This window comes from Micromesistius poutassou (assembly GCF_964030765.1).
Source record: "Micromesistius poutassou genome assembly, chromosome: 5".
In the NCBI taxonomy this organism is placed as follows: Eukaryota; Metazoa; Chordata; class Actinopteri; order Gadiformes; family Gadidae; genus Micromesistius; species Micromesistius poutassou.
The window spans coordinates 5,560,506-5,574,327 of NC_140275.1; the positions used below are offsets into that span (position 1 = coordinate 5,560,506).

Here is a 13,822-nt window from a genome sequence, read left to right on the forward strand (position 1 = left end):
ACATCTTTCACCACTGTCTTACAAAGACTTTTCTTAAGTGCGTATGGCGACATTAGATATTATCACATCCTTCCATCCAGGTCCAAAAGATCACCGCCGTCTCACTCAGGCTTGGTACTGAGCCTCCGTAGCGTCCTCAAGCTACATGAGGAGCTGAGGAGAGAGGGCGTGCATGTGCTACGCACTGCAAAACTCAATCAAGACTGCCTGGAGGTATTGTTCAGCCAACATTAGAATCCTTTTAGTTCCAAATGCTTTTTAGATTTTCTGACAATCGTGTACCTACCGATTTTTGCAGAACCTCTTTTCGGTCATAAGAGGGAAGGGAGGACACAGGTTCCACCCCACGGCCAGGGAGTTTTCTGCAGCTTTGAGGAGTGCATCAGTGGGCAGCATCATTGGCATACAGGGGTGCAACACCAACTGCATTCCTGATGACGCAACTCAGTTGCTGCAGGTAAGATCAATGCTGAAATCTTCAAGGAATCTATAACATGCAATGTCATGGAAGAAAATGTTTTAGAATGGCCAACAGTCCCAACTGTAATCACAATCCTGATGGAACTCACCCCATCCTTCTGAGGTTTTTAAATAACACAGGACTGAATACTTAATCCTAATACATACATTTGGAATGTGTTTTTATGCTTTAGACTGACTCACAGTTGACTTCAACTGTGGCCCCCGAGCAGGCCATTGAGCAGGTAATGATAATGTGTCTGAATACAACAAGAATCACACATTAGGCTTAACATCTATGATCATTATTTAAAAACAAACAAATGAATTCTGACTTACTTTGGCATTGGCCATCACAGGGAATCCCTCACCCCGATGCCAGCTATGTGGAGCAGGAAGGTGGGCAGGAAGGGGAGCAAGAGGCGCTGACCTACGTTGCTGGGTGGGTCACCAAAAAGGTGGCAGAAGAACCCGACCTTGGCCAGTGCTGGGAGTGTGAAAGAGTGCTGGTGAAGAGAAACAACAGAGAGCACATTTACAGCACTGCTACAAGGGAGGGTTCCTTCATTCAGGCCAAGAAATTCCATTCATCAGCCAGCCTCCATGAGCCTACTGAGGCCTTTCAGGCCTGCATCGCTAGGTGCGAAAGCAGCATTAAAAGGGAGCTGCCAAGAGTCTGGGCAGCAAAGGGGCTGGCCCAGAAAGTGAAGGAGGCCCTGCAACGCAGCGGGGCCTTTGATGAGATCCACCTCCAGCACCCGACTCACTCCAAGGCCATCGAGGCTATTGCCTTGAACAAATTCATAATGTGCAGGCTTGGGGCCGAAATAAAGGCACGGAACCAAGTGGCTGCCCAAATAAAAAAAAGAAACAAAAAGAATAGCAGAAAAAGAAAGTGCCTTAATATAAATGAATAAAACCATTCCACCAATAACAAAAGTCTTGTTTTCAAACCTCTATTACTAGCTGCTACACTACCGATTCTATTAATTCGACGCTTCGTTTGAAGTCAGCACACTAAATTAAAGGGGTCTTATGTTAGCAATGAAGTCACAGCAACAATGTCTAGTGTTCAATGTGTTCAAAGCTAATATTTTATAATTTTTACTAAAACCAACACAAACAACACCTATACGGCTCTTATCGCTAGCTAGCTAGCGTCAGTTGACTAATTCACCATCATGTGAAACGAAAGGACGACAAAAAACAGAAACTACATTGAACAACGATGGTGTACCAAAGTTGCAGTATAGTTTAAATACATACCATTCTTTGTTGGTAGTCAAAGTTTTCCAGTCGATGCTGCTTGTGCCGCTCCAGCTGCTGGTTCTTCCCTCCTGATTGAAAATAACTTCCAAGTGTCGCAAAAAGCGTGACCGCGTAGGACATGCAAAATTATTGGAGCAACGGCACCGGAAGAGGCGGGACATGTGCAAACAACTGCCATCTTGGCGTTACGAAGTTTCCCCATGCATTTCAATGGGTGATTTTTTCAGTGATGTGTCTCCTCCTTCTATAGTGTCTCTGGTAGCATCATCAACATGCATTCAGTACACACTACGCTTCGATTTCACCCAAGGCTGAATTAAAAGTACATGTTTTTCTAAATGTTTCTCATCAACGAGGTTGTAAAATAACTACAACCATTATTCATTCATTGCGCCGCGGCCAAACGGGGGTATTCTCTGATATTATGAATCTTAGAGACTGCGTCGGGTTCTCCGACTCTCTGGTACTTCCACAACAAGTAAAGACTCCTAGTGGGGTTTATCTCACCCATGGGAGAAAAGGAATTGGGGGAAATTAACTTTGCCTTTGACTCTCTGAAGTCCAGATTGAAACAAACATGGAGGAGAAAGCGATGTTTCAGCAGACAGCTGTCAGTTCACTTCGGGTCCATATAATTTCTCAGACGCTCCATTGTTCCGACCTCTCTGTCATATGCGGACTTCTCCGCCGGCAGGGCCAGCTCCTCCGGCTGGATGCTGCATACGACCGAGAGGTCGGAACAATGGAGCGTCGGAGAAATTATATGAACCCGAAGTGAACTGACAGCTGTCTACTGAAAACATCTTTCTCGAATGCCGCCTGAGTTTGTTGTTGCTGGTGACGTAAAGAGGTCAACCGGTGACTCTATTACCACTAGTTGAAATGGGCACAGCGCCACCTATCGTACCGGGGCATGACACGCTTCGGCCAATGAATCGATTTACTCACCGCCATTTATACCCGGACAATTGCAGTTGTCCAATTGCGGAGCATAATCGAACTATGGCTTTAATTGGATTAAGCTGTGCATGTAAACGTACTGACTGTGACCTCAGACCAGCTATCTCCACTATCTTCCCTCTTCCCCACCGTACCACCGCATGGCATAAAACTGTGGTTGTATCGGGCAGTCTTTTGGAGAGTGTTAAATCTCTCTCTCTCCCTCTGCCCCCCTCCCTCCCTCATTCTCTCCCTTTCCTTCCCTCCCTCCCTCTCCCTATCTTCCCCTCCCTCTCTCAACCTTCCATCCTTTCCCTCCCTCTGTCTCTCTCCCTGTCTCTCTCTCTCCCTCCCTCTCTCTCCCTCCCTCTTGTCTCCCTCTCTCTCCCTCCCTCCCGCCCTCTCCACCCTCTATCTCTCAGATCACAGGCAGCTGTGTATTTCTGACAGGGATAGGCGCTGAGAAGGTAGAGATCAGTCCAGAGCTCTATATTCTTTAATCCATAGATTTACTGAATCATTATTTTGATCAGATTTATTGTGATTTCCATAAAAGACAAGGAGACATGATTGATTAATGATTGATTGATATATTTATTGAGTGATTGGTTGGTTGATTGATTGGTTGATTATGTACTGCAGATGGAAAGAAAACTTCTCCATCAACCAACTTTTCTAATATATAATGCAGTACTAAATTAGTATTGAAGTAGAATGTCAGAACTGTTAGTACTGTAGTAACATGTTAGTACTGTTTGTACTGTAGATATGATATCTATATTCTATCTATGATAGAACTATGTGACTAATGTGAATAATATTAGTACTATGTTAGTATTATTGTAATACTGAAGTACATTGTACTTGTACTATTCTTTGTTAGTACCATATTAACAGGGACGTTAGTAGGATTTTAGGACATTCAGGGCACAGATTTACATTCAAAGTACATTAAACATTTATTGACAAGCTACAGTACCAGACTAGACACAAAGTGCCAAGTAGTGTGGAGTTAATCTGCTGATTGGATAACAGAGATGGATCACTGAAATCCTATTATTTTTTAAAGGTTTAATGCATGATCGGAAGGATAGATTAAAAGATCAATGGATATCTTTGTATTAGTTTCATTGCTTTGAGACCATATATTATATATATGGTATATATATGAGTCCTATTCATAAAACATTTGGGGCTTTAGCCTCCAACCCTTGTGCCTGAAGATGCCATGTATACTAAAATTGAAGCGCTATGATAGTGCTGATACTGTAGGACTATAGATATATTTACAGATGAGACATTTTATTCCCTTCCTGCTGTTGCTGCTCCAGCTATGCAGCTGTGGTAAGTTTGCTACCTTATATTATCTACTACAGATACCAGTACTACCTTCTAAATACTGCATATACTACCTACCGGTACTACTTTTTAATACTGCCTGCTACTACCTTCTCCTACCTACTATTACTTTAGTTTAGTTTTAGTTTTATTTCTTTGTGCAAGATAAACAAGATGAAAATAGAAAAAAAGGATGCACATAGACATACATAAATGCACGGGTGGGACAGAAGAAACCCCAGAGGGCTTATAAAGGATGCCCACCTACCGACTATCACTACCTTCTAATACTGCATATACCACCTTCTACTTCTGTGATCTTCAACTACGATCTCTGTGTTCTTGGGAAACACAGATACTGTATCGTAGTTTACTTCCTTCTCCTACCTTCTCTTACGGTAGGAGGAGACGTTTCTTACTGCTACATTAAAAAATACACAATCATTTTCTCGTGTCTTAAGGTGAACTACAGCGTCATCCTGAGGCCAGAAAAGTCACTGCAGGGCATTTATTTGCAGACCATTTATTCATTAAAGTGCTTAGTGTCCATTCAATGCCAAAATCATCTACTGTTCTCTTTCTGGGGTGTATCTAAGAAGGTGGATTGATTATTTAGAGCATAAACCTGCCACTGTGTCCTTCTGCCAGTTATCCTGTTGGGTATTCTCACGACTCTGTCCACTGTTTCAAATATAATGAATATACCATAAACTAAAGGACGGGTATGGTTTATTTGGGATGATCCAGACGGCTGGAGGAGGTCGTCCCCTCTCTGGATGCCCACAGCACTGCCTCCCCCTGGGAGCTGGACCCCGGGCCGGGGGTCCCCGAGGGGCCCCACCTGTTCGGGGAGAATGTGAACCTTCAGTGGATGACCTGGGAGGGGGTCCTCCCTAACGGCACGGTGAGCATCTTCAATGGCTACGCCGGGCACACTGATTACGTGTGTAAAGTCAACTGCGAGGCGGGCTTCTACAACCCCAGCATGGGGGACTTCTGCCTGTACCCCTACTCCGACCAGGAGTACACCTCCACCAAGTTCCAGGTCCTGGTCAACGTGGACCACTTTGAGTTCCTGGAGTGGAAGGAGGACTCGTACGGTTCCGTCCCCAGCATGCCGTTTGGACATGCCCCGGGGTGGACATCTTCTTGGGGAAGAACAAGTATGGTCTGGGCAAGGTGGTGAGCCTGCATGAAGCCTTCTTCCTGCCCTGGGAGGGGGACGAGTACTGGTACAAGAAGTACCAGGTGCTGAGCATCAACCGCGACGCCTACAGCCAGCACATCTCCCACGTGCGCTACGCCATCGACCAGATGGAGCTCTTCCACCACCCCCCCAAGGCGCTGCAGCTGGCCAAGGTCACCAACCTGGAGTGCACCAGTGTGGAGAAGAGAGTGTCCCTGGTGAAGAGCACCAGCACCCGGAAGACCTGGGACATCGGCCGCCAGACGCGCAACGGCTCCGTATCCACCATGACCTCCGGTCAGCTGATCTGCTGCTCCTGGAGGTACCGAGGTCCAAACGGAAGCTCAGAGGGGACAGAGCCTTTTCAGTTGCCGCTCCAAAATTGTGGAACGAGCTTCCCCTCCACATTAGACAGGCCTCCTCACTGTCCATTTTTAAAACTAGTCTTAAAACCCACTTTTATTCCTTGGCGTTCAACTCAGCATGAGACTCTACCTCTGTTTTAGTGTTGTATGGTTTGTTCTGTTCATTGTTTTTAATGTTTTTTATTTTAATTGTTTTATTTAAATTCTAAATTGTTTTATTGCTTTTAAACTGTTTTAAAAGCAATAAACAATTATTATGTTATATTTATTCTTCTGTTGCATTATGTACAGCACTTTGTTTCAGCTGTGGTTGTTTTAAAGGGCTCTATAAATAAAGTTGAGTTGAGTTGAGTTGATGAAGGCCCAGGTGCCCCTGCTGGGCCCCGGCACGGTGGACTTCACCAAGGAGCAGACGGTGAGCTTCGTTGAGGGCACCAGCCTGGAGGAGACCCTGGGCCATGAGGTGGCGGTGGAGCTGCTGGTGCCACCCAACCACTCGTGCACCGTGAGGATGGAGGGCCACAAGATGACCGCCGACTTGCCCTTCGCGGCGCGGCTGAGCTGCACCAACCCCCCGGTGGGGGAGATCAGCACGGTGGTGGAGCGGTGCCGGCCGGTGGCTGAAGCCGCACCTTGCGCCCCCCCGCCCCCAGTGTGGTGTTCGCTGGGTCAGCGTCAGTGTCGTCGTTAAAGCGACGAGTCAAATCTAAATAAAGCTCTCTCAAATCTTCCGGCTCTCCTAAAAATCGTTATTTCGTTTTATTATGTTTTTTTTTTCACTTTATTTGGGTTGTGAATCCCAAAAGTGCTGAATTGTTGGTAGACGGTACAATGCATGAAATATGAAGCAGATCAAATACTAAATATGATTATACCATCTTTACCATAGGCTATATGTTTCACATATTCAAGGAATTTCACTGGTATTTTGAATTTTCTGGAGCTGTCAAAGTGTGTGTGTGTGTGTGTGTGTGTGTGAGCGTGCGTGCGTGCGTCACTGCGTGCATGCGTGCGTGTTTTATTCAGCCCGCTGGAGGGCGCTGTGATCGGACAGAACAGGAAGAGGAAGAGAAGAGGACTCTGGAACCGTCTGAGTTCCAGTGTTATCATCATTCACCTTTGTACCTGCACGCTGTGTCTGTGGGACGGTTATGCGATATTTATCGATGATATTTCGTTTGTATACAAACCACTAACGACGTAAAAAGTACTTTCGGAAGTGAATGATAAACCGATATTTGAGTGGTGTTGTGAATGCTAATCCGTCACTATTATCACTTCAATGTCAGAAGTCAGAAGTGCCCAAATGTATAGAAATTATCCAAATAAGGGGAATTCCAAAGCGTGTGGATGAAGACATTGAGAATTATTGACAGATTTCGTCGTTGTGTGTCAGGCCTTTTCATGAAGCTCTTAAATTTTGCAACTATGCGAAACACAATCACCCGAGTTGTGAGTCGAGTTTTGCTGAATAAACGGTTCAGTCCGGTGATGGAGACGCAAAGAGACGCGCACCCCGGGGCGCACCGGAGGATGGTACGTCTGTCAACGGAGAGACACGTTCTACTTGGTTGTTTTTGCTATATTTTTCAATAAATAAAAACACTACGTCTTTGGAATTCTGTGAAAGGACATATTTTAGTGATTATATCCAAGCATATTGATATATTTTCCCTGTTTTATACTGATGTCCAGCCCGGGTTAGGGGGACAGAGAGGACAATGTGGTCTATTCTTATTGTTCCTGTGTGTGTGTGTGTGTGTGTGTGTGTGTGTGTGTGTGTGTGTGTGTGTGTGTGTGTGTGTGTGTGTGTGTGTGTGTGTGTGTGTGTGTGTGCATGCTGGATGTTCTGGTAGCTATGTGGTGTGGTTTCTACTAGGTGGTCTGGTTACTATGTGGTGTGGTTTCTACTAGGTGGTGGGGTTGCTATGTGGTGTGGTTTCTAGGTGGTCTGGTTGTAATGAGCTTGCTCACTGATCTTGGTTTATAGGTGATGGTGTAAGTGTCCTTTCTCTCTATGGTTGGTCGGTGAGGACCTGTGTATAACTGGTTGCTCTCTGTGTGGTTGGTCAGTGAGGACCTGTGTATAACTGGTTGCCATGTTGGTTTGCTGGGTGAAGACCTGTGTATAACTGGTTGCCATGTTGGTTTGCTTGGTGAAGACCTGTGTATAACTGGTTGCTGTGTGTGACAACAGGTGGTGGGTTTGGGCAACCCGGGGATGGAGGCGACCCGCCACAGCGTGGGCATGGCAGTGCTCGGTGCGCTCGCTGCCCGCCTGGAACTCACCCACCGTTGGCATGGTGACAAGCAAGTGTCCGGTGAGGTCATCGTCGCAACGATCCAGGACACACCGGTAATTCTACTCCGACCCAAACTACTGATGAACATCAATGGGGTGTCGGTGGCCAGGGCAGGTTGGTGACACAACTAGGGACGCCAACAAGTTAGTGTGCTGTCCGTAACATGTTGTGTGTTAACCGTACCATGTTGTGCATTGTCTACTGCGGTGTTCAGCTGTAAAATACGGTGTGCGAGCCGAAGACATCGTGCTGGTCCACGACGAACTGGACAAACCACTGGGAAAGACAGCCTTCAAAGATGGAGGCAGCGCCAGGTGACTAGGGTAATCTTATATTGGACTGGTAGATTAGTAGATAGACTGGGTAGTAGACTAATATATGTATATAATACAAATATCACAGGACGCTGATGGCGACAGGGCACTTGTTTTGGTTATGTTTAGGGTTAGTAGAGCTAGTGTTATTTGAGGTAGGTTAGGGTTAGTAGAGCTAGTGTTATTTGAGGTAGGTTAGGGTTAGTAGAGCTAGTGTTATTTGAGGTAGGTTAGGGTTAGTAGAGTTAGGGTTAGTTGAGGTAGGTTAGGGTTAGTAGAGCTAGTGTTAGTTGAGGTAGGTTAGGGTTAGTAGAGCTAGTGTTAGTTAAGGTAGGTTAGGATTAGTAGAGCTAGTGTTAATTGAGTTAGGTTAGGGTTAGTTGAGGTAGGTTAGGGTTAGAGTGAGGGTTATGTTTATAGATGGGTTAGGGTTATGTTCTGTTAAATGATCATATACACATGTCAGAATATCAGGACAGGACATACAAAGACCATTAGCCTTCGGGAGATTGTTAGGTATGGTTCAGTGGTTTGGAGACTACGTTTCTCCCACTCTATTGGGAGTCTTTGGCCAAGGCACCTCAGCAAACTGCAGGGGAGAGGGTCATGCACCTCACCTTGGGGGTTTGCATCTCCAAGCAAACATCATTTCAAAATTGATGAGTACAGGCGGCTGACAACAGCTGATTTAGTGTGGGTACATCAAATGAATATTTTCATTGAAACTTTCATTGAACTATTACTATATTAAATAACTAGTTCTACAAGAAACACTACTACAAAAATGACATTATGCTACTACCACTACTGATACAAAATACTACTGCTGCCGAAAGGACTGCTAGCTTTCCAGTTGGCACTGTGGAGACCACAGCAATGACCCAGAAACCAAACACTTCTCAGACGCCACTTCAGGTGGTTTGTGTTAGAACTGGGATAGGGTTAGGTTAGGTTAAGGGTTGGGTTATTGTGAGGTAGGTTTTGAGTTGGCGTTAGGTTAAGGGTTTGGTTATTGTGAGGTAAGTTTTGAGTTGGGGTTAGGTTAAGGGTTGGGTTATTGTGAGGTAGGTATTGAGTTGGGGTCAGGTTTAATGTAATGTATATTGTTTGAATGACCTCTGACCCCAGTTCTCCTTCCAGAGGTCACAACGGCGTGCGTTCCTGCATGGACACGCTGCAGAGCGACGTAAGACTTCATTCAACTATTTATGACACCATATATGAAGTGTAACTATATATCATACATTATTATAGAACAATAAATTATATATATATATAGTCACCTCATCACCTATATCACTTATTTTGTACTGCTCATATTTCTGTTGTTCACTAGCATTGGAAGCTAAAGGGACAGACCAGTTTTTAACTGTATTGTTACAATGGATCAGGTAAGCCACTAAAATCGTGCTCTTGTTTTTTAAACCGGTTTAAAACATGACTGAACTGGACCCAGGTGATGCTGCGGCTGAGGGTGGGCATCGGGAGGCCGGAGGGGAAGGCGTCGGTGGAGCGCCACGTGCTGGGCCGCTTCTCCCGCGCAGAGGAGCCGCTGGTGGCGGCTGCGCTGCAGCACAGCGTGGACCTGCTACTGGCCCGGCTGGCCCCCAAACACCTGGAGGCCCCGGGCCCACCAGCATGGGGGGGGACAAACCCTGGGAGCTAGCAGAGTCTCTTAAACCCTGACATTCATTTTGACATTTAGAGCAGCAGTCGCTTTTATCCAAAGCGACTTACAATAAGTACAATTGTCAGAAGAAGGTGAAACAATATGTACGTTGTCGGTACAGTAAGGACCCAGGGCACAGACCCTAACCCCTGGAGCCTGGACCCGGACTCGGACTGAGCTGAGAACCGCCCTCAGTTGTTTGCTCTGATTAAAGATTATCATTTTAAAAAGTTTCCCTTGTTTGCTGTTTGAACCAGAAGACCACTCTGGTCCCTGCAAGCTTAGACCAGCGGGATCTATAGAGCTATGATAAAGACACTTCCAGTCAGAGGCCCTGGTCTACTTTTTCACCATGTTCTTCCACAGTGAGATTTAGACCTATATCTACAACGACCAATTCCATTACTTTGATCACAAGCTGTAGACTACTGACATAGCTTATCAGAAGAGTAGGCTATGAGTGTGGTTTGGATGTAAAGAGTTAAATCATAATGAATTAATAAAATACCTGAAAGACTTTATTCCTGTTGAACAAAATACAATAACATTCATTTGTGGGTGAGCATGTATGAGCGATTCATTCTGAAAGCTTTACTTTAAACCTAAACCTTTTATATTCGGCGGCGGGCATTGACGAAATGTATGATTATCAAAAGTGGTCTGCAGAAGCACCGTTTCGCCTCTATACGCACGTGCCCACTGCGCCCCGCTGCTATTAATTCATTAATGATTTTAACGAGCTGCATGCGCCGGTAGCGAGAGACAAGAACCACCGCGAAGAGAGAGTATACCATGCTGGGATGGGGGTGGGGTGGATCTTGGGTGGCGGCAAAGAGGGGTTTGGGAATGGACACAACATTGTTCTCTCGGACCCTTCTGTCCTCGCATCACAATGGCATCGGACACACTTGTGGAGCCTGCGCTGTGTGTGTGTGTGTGGGGGGGTGTCTTTCTCCTCCAGCCCACCCTGTCCCGGGCCACTTTCCCAGCCCCTCCGCCCATCACCTCTCGCCGCTTCACCAACGTCCTCAATGACTCGCTGCAGGGGTCCTCGCTGCACACACTCACTATATATACACATTTCATGTATTTTTCATTAATTTAATGCATCGTTATCTTGGCCTATGGATAACCCTCTAAATATAAATGTAAACTGTCTAAGTATGTATTTAGCCCGTGTTTTTGTCAAGTAGCCTATTGCTTATACTTCCGATGGCTTTTAAACATTACTTGAAAAATAAAAAATAGGCACAGCCTTTTCGCGCTATAAATTTAACAATAACGATAGGCCTGTCATAAAAGCATGACATTTTCTGATGTAAAAATGCATACATCAACAGTTAATACAAACAAATAATGAATTTCGTACTTTTGACAACGCTGAGAACGTTTTATTTTGGACTGTGACCGTGACTGGTGAGTGAGCGATCAATGATCGATTGATTCCGCAAAATCAAAGCTACTTAGCTACCAGATGATCGATGTATGTGTGATCGGAGCTGGAGGTTCCGCATGGTGTTGGGCAGATGCTGAGCCGGGATACCCCGTAGCCTAGCAATCCGTGGGCTGTGGCACGCGGAGGGTCCAGAGACCACTGAGATGTTCAGCCAAATAAACATCAACACATCGTGGCTCCACAGACTCTGTACACTCCTGAACTCACAACTCTAAACATTGAGTTTTCAAAGATTTGGTTTCCATTACAGTTTCCTGTTACAGCTTATTTAAGTACTACCGGGCCTACTGTAGGCCCAATATGTAAAAAACAGCATGTATGTAGGCCTATATGTATTTCATTAATACACAGGATCAGATATTATAATCCCTTGTGCCAAAAGAGCCCCTGCCCAAACTAACCTTACAAGCACACTGGCCACTAAGCTACCAACCAATAGTGAAAAACACAAGACAAATGGCCCATCTAACAGCAGTATGCAGTATGCAACATTTCATTGGGGTTATCAAGTGGGCACCCTCTTTCACAGATGTTTCGTTAAGTTAAGCCCACGATGTATATATATGTCAGAACTTACGGAGCTTGTAACTATACATTTTGATTAGGCTTGGGGGGTGAAAGTGACCTCGTACCAAACTCACCCTCACTGTACAGTCAGGGCATGTTCACATTAGAAGTATGACTATCTTTTTGGGGCAGGTCGTTGTAACACAGGCGCTAATTCATCTTAACTGGAGCTAATTTGATGGGGAATTAACTGATCATCTTTGACTGCAATATATCCGCTAGTATCAGGAGGAGGTCAATACGTGAGTGTGTGTGTGTGTGTGTGTGTGTGTGTGTGTGTGTGTGTGTGTGTGTGTGTGTGTGTGTGTGTGTGTGTGTGTGTGTGTGTGTGTGTGTACAGTTTGGGCCTCCCATACATTCTGAGCAGGAGGTGAAAAGGCAGCAGCTGGCAGGTCTTTAAGAGGCAAATGAGCATCCATAGAGGATGTACCCCCCACCCCCCTCTCCCCCTCCCCATGAGAAGAGAATCTCTCCCCCCCCCCCAAAGCCTCATGATGGACAGCAGTAGGAAGAAAGAGATGGATAGAATGAAGAAGTGGAGAGAGGACAGATGATATATACCATAATGGATCAGTGCATAGAGAATATAGAGTAGGCCCCATAAAGAGACTCCAGTCCTCCTTAGGCTGAGAGAGGGTCATGGTCTGCAGGGCTATCCCGGTCGACCACAATGCAGTATCGCTTCTCTTACTTCCTCTGTGCCATGTAGTTAACACTCCCCAGAGTGAGGCGAATATAAACATGATGAGAGCAACTACAACAACACAAGCAAGGAGAACAAATATAGCGTTTTAAACAAATAATGTGACAAAGCAATATCCCAAACACGTAAAAGAAACGGGTATCCCTCTCGCTGGCCTCTTGCTGCTTAGACAGTTCTTGACAGATTTATGGACAGGCAAATCTGCTCAAGACGCAAAAGGCGCCCATGGATTCAACTCAATGATGTTTAGGGTTGCCATTGTAAATCACTCCCTCTGAAGCATTCTCGGAAGTCCCGCCCTCTCTCTCATTAATAACACATACTAGGCCTAATTTGAATTGTATTATTGTTTTCACCAAATGTAATCAAATTGAATCCAAACTCGCCACCTGCTGTGGCTCTGCCTGCAGCGCCTACCTGTTGCTGCTCTCCCCATAGCTCCACCTGTAGCATACCTATAGTTCCACCTGTAGCATACCTATATTTCTCCCCATAGCTCCACCTGTAGCATACCAATAACTCTACCCATAACTCCACATGTAGCATACCAATAACTCCACCTGTAGCATACATATAGCTCCGCCTGTAGCATACCCATAGCTCCACCTGTAACATACCTATAGCTCTCTCAATAGCTCCACCTGTAGCATACCTAGAGCTCCACCTGTAGCATACCTAGAGCTCCACCTGTAGCTCTCCCCATAACTCCACCTGTAGCATACCCATAACTCCACCTGTAGCATACATATAGCTCTCCCCATAGCTCCACCTGTAGCTCTACTACCTGTCCTGTAGCTCTACTACCTGTCCTGTAGTTTTACCTGTAGCTCTACTACCTGTCCTGTAGCTCTACTAACTATCCTGTAGCTCTACTAACTATCCTGTAGCTCTACTACCTGTAGCTCTACTACCTATCCTGTACTCTACTACCTGTAGCTCTACTAACTGTCCTGTAGCTCTACTACCTGTCCTGTAGGTCTACCTGTAGCTCTACTACCTGTACTCTACTACCTGTAGCTCTACTAACTGTCCTGTAGCTCTACTACCTGTCCTGTAGGTCTACCTGTAGCTCTACTACCTGTCCTGTAGCTCTACTACCTATCCTGTACTCTACCTGTAGCTCTACTAACTATCCTGTAGCTCTACTACCTGTCCTGTAGGTCTACCTGTAGCTCTACTACCTGTCCTGTAGCTCTACTACCTGTAGCTCTACTACCTGTCCTGTAGCTCTACTACTTGTCCTGTAGGTCTACT

The 13,822-nt window shown here is 45.6% G+C and overlaps 1 protein-coding gene across 1 annotated transcript; it reads left to right on the top strand.

Annotated features, from left to right (window-relative positions):
• The first annotated feature begins 6,693 nt into the window (after positions 1-6,693).
• On the top strand, positions 6,694-10,261 carry ptrh1 (peptidyl-tRNA hydrolase 1 homolog). The gene is made up of 5 exons (XM_084467980.1): positions 6,694-7,092; positions 7,754-7,973; positions 8,074-8,173; positions 9,314-9,359; positions 9,630-10,261. The coding sequence occupies exons 1-5, from the start codon at positions 6,907-6,909 to the stop codon at positions 9,837-9,839; spliced, it is 762 nt and encodes a 253-aa protein (XP_084324106.1). The 5' UTR covers positions 6,694-6,906; the 3' UTR covers positions 9,840-10,261.
• Positions 10,262-13,822: the final 3,561 nt, after the last annotated feature.

Bases quoted from the DNA above. Each gene is read 5' to 3' on its own strand.
- ptrh1 (XM_084467980.1), top strand. From the start codon at position 6,907: ATGAAGACATTGAGAATTATTGACAGATTTCGTCGTTGTGTGTCAGGC. The intron at 8,174-9,313 runs GTGACTAGGGTA...TTCTCCTTCCAG, and splicing joins AAAGATGGAGGCAGCGCCAG to AGGTCACAACGGCGTGCGTT. The intron at 9,360-9,629 runs GTAAGACTTCAT...AACTGGACCCAG, and splicing joins TGGACACGCTGCAGAGCGAC to GTGATGCTGCGGCTGAGGGT.